The sequence below is a fragment of the Hydra viridissima genome, unplaced genomic scaffold, assembly GCF_058129835.1.
Source record: "Hydra viridissima isolate aposymbiotic clone 2 unplaced genomic scaffold, HvirCarnegie_v1 scaffold_7, whole genome shotgun sequence".
NCBI lineage: Eukaryota > Metazoa > Cnidaria > Hydrozoa > Anthoathecata > Hydridae > Hydra > Hydra viridissima.
Window position 1 is genome coordinate 7,292,958 of NW_028324306.1, and position 15,554 is coordinate 7,308,511.

Consider the following 15,554-nt stretch of genomic DNA (forward strand, 5'->3'; position numbering starts at 1 on the left):
TTTTTTTTTTTTTTGTCTAAAATCCACCTATTAGCTGGTGTAACTTAGTGAAATGAAAAATTTAATACTATTATCAAAGAAATATAGTGTGATTAAATTTTTCTTTAAAAATAATAAAAGTATATTTCATACAGATGTAAATGAAAGATTTTTCAAACAACAAGCATTTTATTTTAAAAAATTGAAAATAAAAACAAATAGAAGTTGAACCTCTGTAATGTGAAGAGAAATATGTCAGAGTTTGGTGAAAATATTTGGGGTGAGAAATTACTTTTTTCAAAAAAGTTTTTAATATTATTTACACAAAGAAATTAGGTTGAAAAATTTATGTATGATAATGCAGATGGTTTTTTCTCTAACTTTAATGATTTTCTTTAAAGATATCAGTAGCTGGACAAGTGACATTGTTTGGAAAGATGCTCATTTACATCGTTATTTTGATACACTTTCATTTAATGACTGCATAAAAGAAGTAATTGATCTTGCTCAAACTTACTTTGAGTCCATTCACAGTGTTTATGATGATGAAGAAGAAGGAGCTGCTGAACCTGATTTTCCATATTTGGACATTTTAGTTCTTATAACAGAAGAGTATTTGTATGGGTTTTTCTTCCAAGTTGTTACTCCATTGCAAGAACTTCAGCTGTTGGAAACACTTTGTCGGTACTTCCAAGATAATAAGCTGGATCCTGTGAGATATCTTGTGTTTGATTGTCTTTTTGGTCTGCCCGGTGAAAATCTTGATCTTCAGATAGGGATATTGGTGTGTTAACCTTTTTTTTTTTTTAATTTTTAAGATGTTTTATGATAAAATTCAACTTTTTAAATTTGTGTTAAAACAATTATTTCTCATCTCACTAAATAGGATGCATATCTTGAGTAAAGATCTAAATGACTCAAAAATTTTCTTGCAAATACCTATTACATTCTGTTTTATTTATCAGGAGCACAAAATGTCGCTGATGTGTAAGCTATCATCAATGGCAGTTGGAACAGCATGTGGAAATGTTTTAAACTGTATTGCAGTTTGGATGCACAGCTATGGATCACAGCTAGGAAGAGGAGCTAGAGTGGCGTACTTTATTGTGAATGATTATTGCTATATATGTCCCAAGGCGATTGACGCAGTTAAAAATGTTGTCAATGTTTCCCCTGTTTTTGCTTATCAGTTTATTGTTGCTTTATCTCGTTATTATGTTGATGCAAAACATGGTATGTGTGCTCACTGTTTGAATTTTTCTTAAGATTAAACAAGGCTCATTAATGTTGTTGTTGAAACATGTAAAAAAAAATGTTTAGATGATGATAAAAATGATATGATCCCACCAGCGTCTCTAATAGAAATTCTTGCAACTTGGATAATTGAGCAACCAAATTTTTGTACTGTCAAGGTTCCTGCTGTTTTTCTTGAACTGCCATCTATTCATAAATTTGCATATTCTGATAGCGAGAAAAACTTTGATCTCTGTCCAGTCTTTTCCTACATTGAATGGTGTCTTTTGGAACCTTTATTGCGACACACAAACTCAACTGATGCAGTAATAAAGAAAAAAAGCTATTCAATGTTACATTATAGTTTTTTGAGGTATATGTCAGCAGAGAAAAATATTGAAGCAATGGCCCTAGATGATTCAGATGGAGAAATAGAACCTGGAGAGCTTTTAGAGGAAAATGATGGTGTAGACTTATTAAAGAAATCTGACATTTTATACTTATTGAACAATTTTAAAAAATCCGTTAAAAAACACTCAGGTAAAATTTGATTTATTAAAAGATGTTTTTGATTAACAAAAAAGTTTTCTATGAAAGTTTAAGATACAGACATAAAAGATAGAAATATAGTATTATAACAATAATAAAATCACACTTTTGAAAAAAACTTATTTATTTTGCTAATTTTTACATAAAGAATAGTGAGAAAAACAACACTTAACCTAGATTACAGTTGATTAATGTATGCAATCATAAAATTGATTGGTTCAGAATTTAATTGAAAAAAACACCCTGAAGTTTTTAAGAAGAATTTGTTATTGCAGGACTTTTTAGTTGAAACTATTATAAAAATATTTTAACACTTTTAATCTTCACAGAATAAAAATTAAAATGTTTTTTTCTAAATGTATATTTTCAGATGCTTCAGAAGAGCATAAACAAGAAGCAGTTGATAGATTGCTGCAATTATTGCAAGTTGCAAAGTGGTCAGGATGTTATGACTTCCCTCCAAGTAAGATTTTTTTGCAAACTGTGTTTCAGGCAGCTGCAAATTTAAAACAGGGTTAGATTAATGTCTGTCAGCTTCAAAACTGAATGTTGTTTTTTTTAAAAAAAATTATTTGCAATTTTTTAAATACCCTAAAAAAAGTTAAATTATGTTCAAAAATTTATTTATATTTATGTAAGGACCAGAAAATAAACCCTAGGTTAATTTTTTGGTCCTTACATAAATATAAAGTATTCATCAAAATATTGAAATAGCAAAATGCAAGAATTGAAGTTGAATGTTTTAGAATTAATAATTTTTAATGCATGTTCTAAAAGCCTAACTTTAAAGTGAATGGCACTAAGGGAAATACAACTAGTTTACAATAAACGTAAAATTAACTATAATCACCAATAATATGTATTTATAAAGCTGTTCTTTCATAACGATTCTTAATAATTTTTTAGAACAAATTGGAGCTCTACTTGTAGACCTTCCTGAGACAAGGTAATATTAAAAATACAGATTTTAGTTGTTAATAATTCTAAATACTACTAACACAAGTAATGTTAATTTGCAGGTTGTTGAAACTGGTCGTATCAACATGGTAATGTTATTTTGCTGTGATATTGTATATACATGTATTATAAAATTAAATTTATTTATTTGCCGTTATTTGTGTTTTTTAAATCTTTGTATTAGTATCATGTATTTTAGTTTTGTTTTTTTTTTTGTTTTTTTTTGGATTAGTATCCACTGTGGACCAAAGAGACCGCCAGGTTTTATGTTGTGTTAATCAAATGAAACCTTTTTTATGTAAGAGTATTTGCCTTAATAATTGAAAAGAGCGTTTTTAAAATCTAAACAAAGTGCTAAGGGTCATAAATGGAGCAAAAGGGTAAAATTGAGGGGCCCAAAGCCCATTTAAGAATTTTGGAGGTCCATTACGAAAAATAAAACTTTGTTTTTTTATTCTTAACTAACTCTTCTTCCGTTAAAGTCAATCACAGATGAGAGGAGTCTTCCTCCATGGTTTTTGTTTTCTTGTCTTTTAAACCTATTCCATGTTGGTTTGAATTTAGAGTGAATTGATTCACCACATTGTTCAGCAAATTTAGACAAGCCACAATTGTGGTACTCAACAAAGGGTTGCACATGACACAAGAGTATGTGTACTTTCCAACTTACTGAAAGTTTTTTTCCAAGAATACCTGCAATTTCTTGAGTAGATAAAAATGAGTTTTTAAATTTTATTATTGCCTGCTGATATCCAGGCTCAAGTGTTCGACCAAAACAAGAATCTTTTACAGCCTTGAAGTCTTTCATACATTGAACTATTGGAACAAGACCAGGAACCTCAGATAATATAATATTTTCCAACTCATCTAAACACTTAAGTATCTGGTTTGAATTGTTTCCATCCCAACCTCTGCCTTGATATCCTCTCTGTAACACACCTCTAACTTTCAAAAAATTACCAAACTCTGGCCAAAGATTCATTAATAAGCAACCTAGTGTGGTTACTATTCCTATCAGGATATGTAATTCAGGAGGAGGTACTAAATATTGGATTAGAGTATCTGGATCTTCATCAAGGTAGAGAATTCTTGGACAAATCATATTCATAAAATGATTCATCTTTGATTTCCTGGAATTTTCAACATTGTACCTTTGATACCAATAGTCAAGGCTTCCAAGTGTTCGTAGTTTACCACATACTTCACTTGAGTGTCCTTCACACCAAAGACAAGCCTTTTTCCTGCATGACTTGATATTCCAAAAACTGCATTAGCACACTTCAAATCAAAAGCTGCTGAAAACTTTAGATTTTGCAAAGTGAGTTTCTCCAATATCAGTCTTAAATTGAAGTTTGATTTTGCAGTTCTTCAACTATGGCTAAGATTTGGCAACGTTGTACGACACTATTTAAGTATAAATCTGAAGTAGTATTTTCATTTTCATCAAAAGCATTTACAATAACCTTCATGAAACTACCTCCTCCATCCATAGAAATCCGAACAAAAGCAGACTGGGGGTTTAGATGACGTTGGTTTATCAAATCTAGAACAAAGCTAGAAGTGTCTTGAACAAAAACAAGGTCTTTTGTCATTGTGCCATCAACACTGTCAAGGAAGTTAACCTGAACAATAGCAATAATAACTCAGAAAAAGGTTTTTCTCTTTATCTAATTTAAATAACAAAAGATATATAAATGTTACCTTTTCTACTTGATAAAAATGTGATATGGACCCTTCTAGATCACTCAATTTTCCAAAGATGTTGTTCTCTACTGCAGACTTACTTCCCATTTCTTTCCGAAGAATAGATATTAGCTGGCCTGTTTTATTCAGGGAAAGTTCTAAGATAATCTGAAGTTCCTTAATCACCTGAAGAGATACTTGTTTTATAGACCTAGGTATAAAATGTATGTAAGTATATATATGCGCTTGTGTGTGTGTGTTTGTGTGTGTGTTCACATACAAATACTATACATATAGTTATTTTATATCATATATATAATATTTTATATATAGTTATTTACATAGAATTGAAAAGGTACCTTCTCTTTGCCTTGTTATCAGGACATCAAACTGTAATTGTTAATGGGTTTCCACCAGAAGACAAAGTAAATGATTCCCCACTTGCAATTTCATGTCTTCATTTTTACTTTAATTATTCCAGCAGCAACTTGCTCTGCTTGCAAACTTCCTAGACTTAATGCTAATAGGATCAGGTTTGCAACTGAAGATGAAGAAGAGCAGTTGTGTAAATGTCCTTGTGCAGCAGTTGTAAAACACTTACTACAAAGTTTAGAAGCCACAATTGAGGTTGATCTATCTGGAGTTTATTCAATTTGAATCATTGTTGATGAAGCTGTTATTGTCATCATCCTCCATTCAATCTTAAAACAAATTTGGAAATTCTTTACATATTTATATATATATATATATATATATATATATATATATATATATATATATATATATATATATATATATATATATATATATCATTTACACACTTGGGCAATTTTTTCTCCCCATGAACCTCTAGCAGGTTTTCCATTCCTCAACAAGTAGAGATTTCTCTGACATCCAGAACATATAACATTTGGATAGCTACACACGTCTAGAGAATACCCTGGATAATTAAACAGCTTTATAATATCTTCAACAGTTGAATTAACAATACTTAAAGATTTAGACCTTGCCCCGAACATTTGCCAACAACAGCAGCACACAGCATCTCGTTGAAAAACAATATTTTCCATTTAAATGTTTAAGGTTTTTGTAAATAATTTACTTTATGCGATCTATAGTAAATATAGTAAATTACATTCTAGATGATATATATATATATAGATATAGATATAGATATATAGATATATATATAGATATAGATATATAGATATATATATAGATATATAGATATAGATATATATAGATATATATAGATATATAGATATAGATATATATAGATATATAGATATATATAGATATAGATATATATGTCTGAAAATTAATGGAAAGTGCTCTTTCTTAAACTTGAAATAACAAAAATTAGACTAATATTCTTTAATAACGCTAATGTTTGCCATCTTTTCAAGAATCTTTTTGTAACTATTCCGCTTGGATTTTATTTTTGTTATTAAAAATGTTATTAAATTTTATTGCTTTAAATTGACTAATGGTCAGCAAACCATAAAGATAGGCAGAGCCATTCCAGAGGAAAGGGGGAACAGGACATTAGGCCCACGCCAATTAATTCTGCTTAAATCACTAATCTTAACAAAATAAAAAATCAAACAACTTTACTCTAATATTAGTGCTAAATGGAAATAGAAACCAGCCTTTTTAATTTCCGTTAAGTTTCGTGAGTTATGAAAAAATTTTCAACAAAATGGCTAATACTACAAGTGTTTCGAGAAAATCTTTTAAGACTTCAAATTTAAATTAGAGTAATTTTTATTGATTTTCGGACCTATGTTTTTATACAAATCTTGACCTGCATAAAATTTTCTATAATAATTATAAAAAGAGGAGGGGTGAAAACTATATTGGTGCCCCATTTTGGCCCTTTTTTGGCCCTTTGCACCTAAAAAGAATTTTAAAAGCCCTTTTTTCTCTAAGTGTATACATACCAACACTCTTATAAAAAAAAAGTTTCAACTAATCGACACGACATAAAATCTGGCGGTCCCTTTGGTCCACAGTGTATCATGCATATAGTGCCATTTTCAATCCCTTTATGTAAAAAGTAGTTGTCTGTTAGTTTTAATGTCAAATCTCAGATGAACTGATCGTTCAACGCAGTAATACTATTCTGAATTTTAGTAGGGTTTCGAAAGAGAAAAAAATTTCGCGTGAAATTGTGTATAAACTATATTGAAATTAAAGTTTATCTTTACTTGCTGTTTTTCTCTAAATATGGAAAAAACCATATTTAGAGAAAAAAAGCAAATAAAGATAAAAAACAATTTTTTCTTAACTTAATCCTTGATTGAACAAAATAAATTGATCACAAGTTGCAATATTGCAGTGTTATTTTTGTAAAATTGACTCAAACCTGTATTGGTTTTAGAAATGTTTTTTTAACGACTTTTATGTAAAAAAAACTACTTGCAGTAAATAAAACCATAAACCACCTTTTGTTTCAAATCAACAAATTAGGAAATTAGCAAACAAAATAATTCAGTGTAAATCATTAGAAATGAAAGTACAGGGTGTTCGTAAAGTCCGTTTAAGTCTTTGATGAAATATAGTTAAATGAAGAAATAAGGTAATTGGTTTATATGTATTTTATTTTAAAGTAGAATTATTGACAGTATATATAATTAGAGAAAATTTTCGAAATGAGTTCCTACCGTTATGAAGAGTTTCAATTGATCAGGTACACTTTTGCATACTTTCTCGCATATCGATGGCTGTAGCTCCAGACTTGCTCGAATCGGCTGCGTAGCTCAACAAGTGTAGAGGGTTTGTCCTATATCCTTCAAGTTGCTCCAGAGGAAAAAGTCTAGTGGAGTTTGGTCAGGAGAACGCACAGGCCACTCGATAGGGGCTCGTCTGCCGATCCAATGACCAGGGAATTTTAGATCGAGCCACTCACTACGAGTGAATAGTGGGAAGGCGTTCCATCCTGTTAAAAGTAGAGACGACGCTGTTTAACTTTAGGCCATACATTTGTCTTAAGCATTTCCAGATAGGACTCGTAAGTCCAATTGAAGTCATTCCACACCATAAGTCCTTCTTTAGATGTTCTGACCTGGAATATTTCATGCAGGTTAGAGTAGACCCAGTAGCAGCTATTGTGACGATTTATAACTCCAAAGTAAACTGACTCTCATCCGACCACAAAATCTTGTCAATCATACCTGGGTTTTTGGAAAAATTGTCTAATAGTGTTTCACAAAACTGCACTCGTTTATCTAAGTCGTCTTCTTGGTTTTTGCTTGATCTAAAGGGTCGAAAGCCTGGCTCTTTAACGGCATTGTAATAGCTGGTTTGTTTCATACCCAGAGCTGCAGCGCCCTTTCGAATTGAGAGATCGACTGCCTCTTCTGTCACACTTGAGCGTGGCCGGCCGATCTCTCTCGATCGTGAACGCTGCCTTTCTCTTTGAACTTGTCAACTAACTTTAGAATCGCCGGCTTGGAGGGTGGCTGCGCGCCGAGCTATTTTCTCCCCTCTTCTCGTTGAACTTCCTCAGAACTCTCGAATTTGGCATAGAGAAGAACAACTTTATCTCTCTCTCTTCAAGAGATAGTTGGTTGCTCATTTTTTTCTGAAATTAAATTTCCTAGAATCAAACTTTAAAACATATATTAATATTTAAATGGATAAGTTATTATAATGAGTAGAAACTTTTAATGAAAGAATAAACTGATTTTACGAACACCCTGTAGACAAAAAAAAATAAAAAACAATTTTAAAACAAAGTTTCATTCTTTGATTGGCATTTGCAAATCCTCTACGCTCGGCTCGCTTTTTTCTTTTTTTTCCGATTTAGCTTGTCATAAGATGTTTTTTGGAGATAAATTCATTAATACACAAAAGGTTGTTAGAACAACATGGAAACTTTCCTATTTCTCTCATGGCAATAACGGATCTCATAAAATACTATATCTATCATCAATTTCTTTACTAGAATGAATTTATTTACTCAATGAGCAGCCAGAGGCTGTACCGCAAGCTCCATTAAAATATGAAGTCTTTTTTCGTGAAAAATCTGAAGAAAGTTTGATACCCCTTGATTGAAATTGAGAGCACTCAGCGTTATTGTTAATAATATTTTGTAAACTTGAGCTATACAGCAGGATGTGACAATGTGGAAACTTTAAACTGTCATTAGATGATGAAACTAGGTTTGTTGGTGTTGCTTGATTCATCAAAGTATTTTTGATGATACTGAAACATTTACAGTACTATTGTTAGAGATTATTTACAGTGTTTGTGTCAGGAGCCTTCAAAACAGAGCTCAAACATTGGCAAAAGCGTCTTTTTTTGAATATTCCTTAGTCACCAATCTTATGTTTTTCCAGCATCAAACTTTTTACTAGCACTCAGAGTAAAATATTTAAAAATTTGAAACTTTTCAAACTTATAGGTATAGTATCAGCTTAACATAATTAACTAAGTCTCTCACAAACATAATGATCATTTTCAGCATCAGCACACAATTCATGTGCTCTAAGCACATTTGATAAATTGCGTCAAGAAATGACAGCCTTTTAAAAAAGGTTTCGTATTGGAAAAAAATGTTCCAAATTTTTTGTTTGTTTGCTTTGCTCCAAGCGGAATTTTTTTTCTACAGATAATGATGGAAGTTAAAACATGTCTAACCACAATTTAACTCAGGGAGGAAGTCCTTCAGTTGTCACACCCAGGCTGTTCAATGCTATTAAAAGCTGGATTGATAGGAACCCCATTAGGTCATTAAGAAAGATGACAAAAGACTTAAATGTTTCTGAAGCAACTGTGAGAGGGCATTCTGCACAGGTCAAACATTTCGGACACATTGCCTCTTCAGGAGAACGGATACCATCTGTCTTTTTTTAAGATAAAGTCTGAGGATGGGAGCTAAAGAGTATACAGACCAACCTTTGAAGGCTCTTGTTCTTCTTTGGATTATTGCCACCTTCCCTGATTATTGCCACCTTCCCCGATTTTAAAAATGGTTAAAAGCTCTAAAAAGATTTAAAAACTGTCTTTTTTTGCGACGTAGTTGGTACGAACTAACCCCTAGTTAATCATCTTTGTAATTTTACAGAACACTAAATTAAGAAAATTGTTGTAACTGATTTTACAAACCACTAAGTTAAAAAAAGTCTTATAACTGATCTATGGTTAATTATAACGATACGCGCCATCGTTTGTTTATAATTAACCATAGATCGAGTTAGTCGAATTTAAGTCCAAACGAATGCAATTCTATGTTTTGTATAGATGCATCTCGTAATATCGCTAAAACCATTGCACACCGTATTACACTTCGAATTCGGTTCCATCCTCATTAATGCTCATTAATGCATATATTTATTTTTATATCCATAATAAAATTGAAAAACTTGCTCATATTAGTCTTGCTCATATTAGTTGAAGAAATGTGTTGAAGAAAAAATGTCGATATCGCTAATAAAAACATTTAATGAAAGATATGGATTAAGAAATCAAACACTTTTACTTACAATAAATCAAACATAAACTTTTAGTAAATTTATTATTAAAGAATAAAACTCAACAATAAAAACACAACAAGGAATGAAGCGGTGGATAATTTTTGGATGTTTGGATGTTTCAAACCAAAAATCAAACGAAACTTAAAGCACCCAAAACAGAGTTTTGGGTGCCACAACTTAAAAACTGCGTTTACCAGTAATATTACTTTTTGTTAAAATTTGGTTAATTGTTCTCACGATTAAATGAATAAAAATCAGCTGCATTTCCGATACCTTACTAATAATAAAAATCAGCTGCATTTCCGATACCTTACTAATAATAAAAAACTCAAAAGACTTAAAAAAAAAATTCTTTTAAAAAAACTCCATCCGAATGTTCACGCCATCCATTCCTGAAGCTTCAATGAAAGTTACAAAAAAAAGTTACAAAAGAATAAATAAAAAAGTTACAAAAGAATAAATAAAAAAGTTACAAAAGAATAAATAAAAAAGTTACAAAAAAATAAAAGAAGTAGAAAGAAGCAGTTAAAGAGTATACTTACCGAGTTTACAAAAGAAAACGTCGATAAAGAACTAAAGTTGAAACAATAATTATTGCAAAAATCAGTCATTCCCAAATATTCTTGAAATAATTTTCATACTTTCAGCTTTAAAGGTGAAAAGAGAATTTCATCATAGAACTTCCCCTAAATTGTAATTGTTGAAGCTAAAATGATCACCAATAACGCGTTCACCTTTATTTTTAAAGAACTTTTGAGATATTTTTATGATTTTTTTAAAGAAATGAGTAATCTTCGTTTTAATAAAGTAGTAATCCTGCAAAAAAATTAAAGGTCTTATCCTGCAAAAAAATCAAAGGAATTTTAAATGAGACAAAATGTGCTGCATTTGATGTTTAGATCATCGTGCGTTTCTGATCATTATGTGTAAATGCTGTTTTAGTATGGATGTAAATGCTGTTTTAGTATGGATGTAGAAAGTAATATTTAAAAGATAAAGATCGAAAGACTCTGGAAAGGGTATATTCATCAAACTTTTTAAATGTTATATTTTTCTTTAAAAATAAAGGTAAAACTATGTTTTTATAAATTTATTATTAAAAGCAGGCACAGATAAAGGAAACGTTAGATGGATGGAGACTTGATATTGTTTTAGTTGCAGAGAAAGCTTTAGACAACCTTACTGCAATCGGATATCCTGAAGTTATATCTTCTGTAAACGAGACTAAGTACACTTGTTATAATTCAACTGTTTACAAATAAAGTCGTTTACAAGCCTAAAAATTAGTCATCGATGATTTACTTTCCTCTCTAGATAAAAGACCGCTGTTAAAAAGCATGATAATAGTTCTTTTTTGAACCGAGATGATGAATCAACTAATGAGACTGAAAGTGGTTCTGTATCATTTGAATAAAAAATTATTAAGAGTTAATTCTTTCTCTCCCAAATCTTTCCACAGTTGTAACAAGATCTCGGAATACCTGTAAAGTACATCTTGGAAAAATACGTGACCTTTTCTCAACAGCCGAGACTTGGCATCTACGGTGAATATTTAATTCTTCTTATTCTAAATCTTATCACAAATGAAACGCTAAGACTTTTAATAATACATTCTGCAGGATTCTCAAGCAGGTGGAGCAAGCCTTCGAATCAGTTCGTATGGACTTTAATAATTATGTAGAACGATATTTTTTCAGGTTAATCTGAAAAAATATTTTTCTTTCAAAATGGTCTTGTTATCCATTATTTTTAAAGGTACGTCAACATACTTGTACTTTTTAGGATTTTGCATTATTAGGGATTATTCTAAATTCAATTTCATCGTTAAAAATTGTTTAGTGCGAAAAATCTGAAAACAACAGAAAAAAATGGTTTGTGGAGTTCACCAAATTACTTCGTAAAGCTCGCTATATTAAGCAAGAGCAATAGAGATTATTACTTTGTGTCACTATATTAAACATGAGTAAGAAATAATCTCAAAATAGGTTTACAAAATATAAAATATTTTGCTATCTGACATATTACAAGTTGTTAAATAACTCTATCAAGACTTTTTTACAAAACCAAAAATCAACTAAGAATTCAAATGCAACACAAGCTTAACTGTTAATTCGCCCTTTAAGTGCAACACAAGCCTAATTGTTAGTTCGCCCCTTTAAATGTAAAAGAAGCCTAACTGTTAAACATAAAGTTGTTTAGAAAAAACTTTTTTAAATTTAAATTTTAAAATGTTCGAAGTTAAAATTTAGGTTTTAACGGCTCTATTACGATAACACATTGTTTTTTAAATATATCAGTTCGGTTTTTTCAGATGTAATGTAGATAATTGAAACTTAAAAATTTTGGTGTACGTAAGCCATTTTTATAAAAAAAATTTTGTTTCATATGCATTAAGGGGGAGAATTTTTTGAAAGGTTTAAGTATAACTGTATTACTATCAGTATTTTGCTGAGAACAATGAGTTCATATTCCAAGATTAGATTCAGTCTTAACTTTTATCGACGGATAAATATTTTTCTTGTATCCAATAAAGTATTTGTCTTATATCCAAAAAAATATACATCAAAACTCAAAATAGCTTTCAGTGTGTATTCAACTGTTTTATTCTAGATCATCATTTATGGTGCCGACACGAGAGGCTAATTACTGGGTTCCGCTTACCAACCTACTTACCACTAAAATAATATTTGGTCCAAATTATAGCATTCCAAAAACTGCAACGAACAAAGTTTAAAAGATTTTTATTTTTAAAACAAAAATTGTTTAATGAAAGCTCCAATCTGTTAATTAAAACCTGCGGAAAATATTTCTCGATAAATATTTATTTTGAAACTACCTACTTTTTTTTTTTTTTTTAAATAAGCAACTTCACAATTACAAAAACATGGACAAAACATCGATCTTTAAAGAACTAATTTTTAAAATATAGAATTTCTTAGATCGCCTACAAAATGGCCCTAAAGAAACTAAAGTCTCACATCTTATTTCTTTGACAACAGAAATTTTTGTTCGTGCAACTCATTAACGTGAAAAAAATTCCAGGACGGGGGTCGAATTATCAAAAAATTTACACTGAATGAACCTTGTTATTGGATTAGAGGAGTAGTAGCCACCGTGGGTTCTTGATAAAATTAGACGGAAAACTCATGGGGTACGAAAAGTGAAGTGTTTTGGAGTTTCCATTTCTTAACAATATAAATATATATTTCGTGTTAATAAGAGTGTTACAAAAAACAAACAAAAAAAAAACAAACGAAAAAACACAGGTCATTGCAAATAGTAATTTTCTAATAAAGCACAATGACCTAAATAAAATAAAGAAAAGACAACAAAAACATTAGAAATAAATTAATCACATAACTAAAGTGGAATTTTACAAAAGTTTAGATCAACCACAAAACAGACTTTTAAAAGAGATAAAATATAGGTCAAATAGTTAATATAATGTATTCAAATATACATGCACATATACACAAATACACAAATAAAAAATTATAAGATGCACACATACACAAAGAAAAGAGTTATAGAGGTAAAGAATGGATATCAGCGTAACTTTTTAGGTTGAAATGATGGAGTGACTTTAAGAATAGACTCTTGGACCTAAGGATAAAATCTGTTTTAAAGAATACACTGGCATGTACTGGAATTTATTCCGCATTTAGTTGTCTGTTTAGTGGGATAGTTAAATTGTTGTAAGTGACTTATCTTAGTCTATACCCACACTGTCCTAGTATAAAAGTAATTATGAAATATAGAAGGAAGGAGACTGCTCTATTTGAAGTGAAACCGTTTTAGAAAGACAGACAGTTTTAGATTTTCTCCGAACTTAACATCAACATTGTAAATGTGAACCAAAAATTGAATGATATATAAATAGTAGTGTTTTGAAACTAACACAGTGTTGAACTTTTGCTGAATTAAGAATAAGGTCATGTATGAATGATAGTTTCTCATCTATTGCAACACCAAGATAAGTTCTATTACTAATCAAAGACAGTTTTATATAATAGGTATATCTGATATACCATCTATACTACAATAGTTAAGCTTGATTTTGGTTTAGGAAGTTGTATATTTTGTAATGCAAAACTTTTTCAAAGGTTTTGCTTACATTTGCTCACATCTTTTTGCTTACATTTTGCTTACATTTGCTTACATCTTTTTTTGTGGACTAGAATAACTTTGGCTAGTTTGAAGACATCAGAAAATATTCCATTGCAAAATGAATTATTTAAAATGATACTTAGTGGTTTATATAAAATTTTTGAGATCAATTTAAGAGGTTTTCAATTCCAAGATAAAGGCAACTTGCACTGTCCTGTTAAAGGTGTAATCTGCCTATATATTGAAATTGATAATTTATTTAAATTAAATTTTTATGTACTTATCTATAAGTACTTAAAAATCTATAAGTACTATCTATAAGTACTAATTTATTTGAAAGTTTTATGTACTTATCTATAAGTACTAAAATTAAGTTTTACAGTTTAAACTCAGTTAATAAATTTATATTTTTTTACAGTTTTGTTATTAATGTTCATCTTAAATCCAAAACAGATTTCATATCCATTTTTACATGGTTATGATTAAACTCTATTGTTGTCAAATGATGTACAAAAATGTTTAAAGATTTGTTTCTATTTTACAATTATTTGTTTCTGAAAATCTTCAAATAAACTGAAATTTCTTATTGTTTTATTTTTAGTTAGTCATTATGAGTTTATAAACTTCTATTGATGGCTGATGATTCTAAAACAAATACAATTCCCATCAGTTCAATCTTTTCTAGTGATCTCCAGGATCAAGTAAGGGAGATTGGTGAAAATGCTGTTTGGTCTTTATCTTCATGTAAACCAGGCTTTGGCATATCTGAGTTACGTGATAATAAATTAACTACTTACTTTCAATCTGATGGGCCTCAACCACACCTCATAAACATTCAGTTTCCATGGCGACAAGCTGTACGATTTGTATCAATATACACTGACTACAAGTCTGATGAAAGCTACACTCCTAATAAAATATCAATTCGTGTTGGAAATGACAAGCATGATTTAAAACAAAAGGAGCTACTCGAACTTGATGAGCCATGTGGCTGGATAAATGTTGAATTGGATGATAATGGAAGCATTCTTAAAGTATTTATGATTCAGATAGCAGTTTTAGGTAACCATCAAAATGGAAGAGATACACATTTGCGGCAAATAAAAGTTTTTGCACCAAAAGTGAATTCAGCAAGTGAGAAAATGCCATCTATTGAACAGTTAACTGATCCTGCACTAACTGAATTATGTTGCATAAGATGACTACCAATAATATTTATATAGTTTTACTGTGTGTGTGTGAGTGTGTGTGTGTGTGTGTGTGTGTGTGTGTATGTGTGTGTGTGTGTGTGTGTGTGTGTGTGTGTGTGTGTGTGTGTGTGTGTGTGTGTGTGTGTGTGTGTGTGTGTGTGTGTGTGTGTGTGTGTGTGTGTGTGTGTGTAGACACACATAGTATAGAATTTACCTCCACAAATGATCGAATTGAAATATATTTTGATTGGGCACAAAATTTATAAACCCATCTCTTTTGGCTAAAGGTTACATCTGTCGTATCAGCATTATTGTTTTATATTTTTTAAAGAGTTGTTAAACAAATAAACAAATTATGTAAATTAATTCATATGTATAT

The 15,554-nt window shown here is 30.3% G+C and overlaps 3 protein-coding genes and 1 pseudogene across 4 annotated transcripts in view; 3 read left to right on the top strand and 1 right to left on the bottom strand.

Moving 5' to 3' along the window:
- Positions 1-15,554, top strand: part of LOC149885926 (E3 SUMO-protein ligase ZBED1-like) — a 131,892-nt gene that overhangs the window by 76,214 nt on the left and 40,124 nt on the right. The window lies entirely within an intron of this gene.
- On the top strand, positions 99-2,914 carry LOC145184173 (integrator complex subunit 15-like). The gene is made up of 7 exons (XM_080059788.2): positions 99-259; positions 381-763; positions 945-1,212; positions 1,300-1,752; positions 2,132-2,224; positions 2,668-2,707; positions 2,781-2,914. The coding sequence occupies exons 1-7, from the start codon at positions 232-234 to the stop codon at positions 2,809-2,811; spliced, it is 1,296 nt and encodes a 431-aa protein (XP_079915914.2). The 5' UTR covers positions 99-231; the 3' UTR covers positions 2,812-2,914.
- Positions 3,176-5,471, bottom strand: LOC149885932 (uncharacterized; annotated as a pseudogene). The gene is made up of 4 exons (XR_016454248.1): positions 5,223-5,471; positions 4,761-5,102; positions 4,420-4,612; positions 3,176-4,340 (listed from the first exon to the last, which is right to left on the bottom strand). The product of XR_016454248.1 is annotated as an uncharacterized LOC149885932 (transcript).
- LOC145184110 (anaphase-promoting complex subunit 10-like) lies at positions 14,584-15,199 on the top strand. The gene has a single exon (XM_080059693.2). It carries the CDS (start codon positions 14,618-14,620, stop codon positions 15,185-15,187), a length of 570 nt encoding a protein of 189 aa, XP_079915819.2. The 5' UTR covers positions 14,584-14,617; the 3' UTR covers positions 15,188-15,199.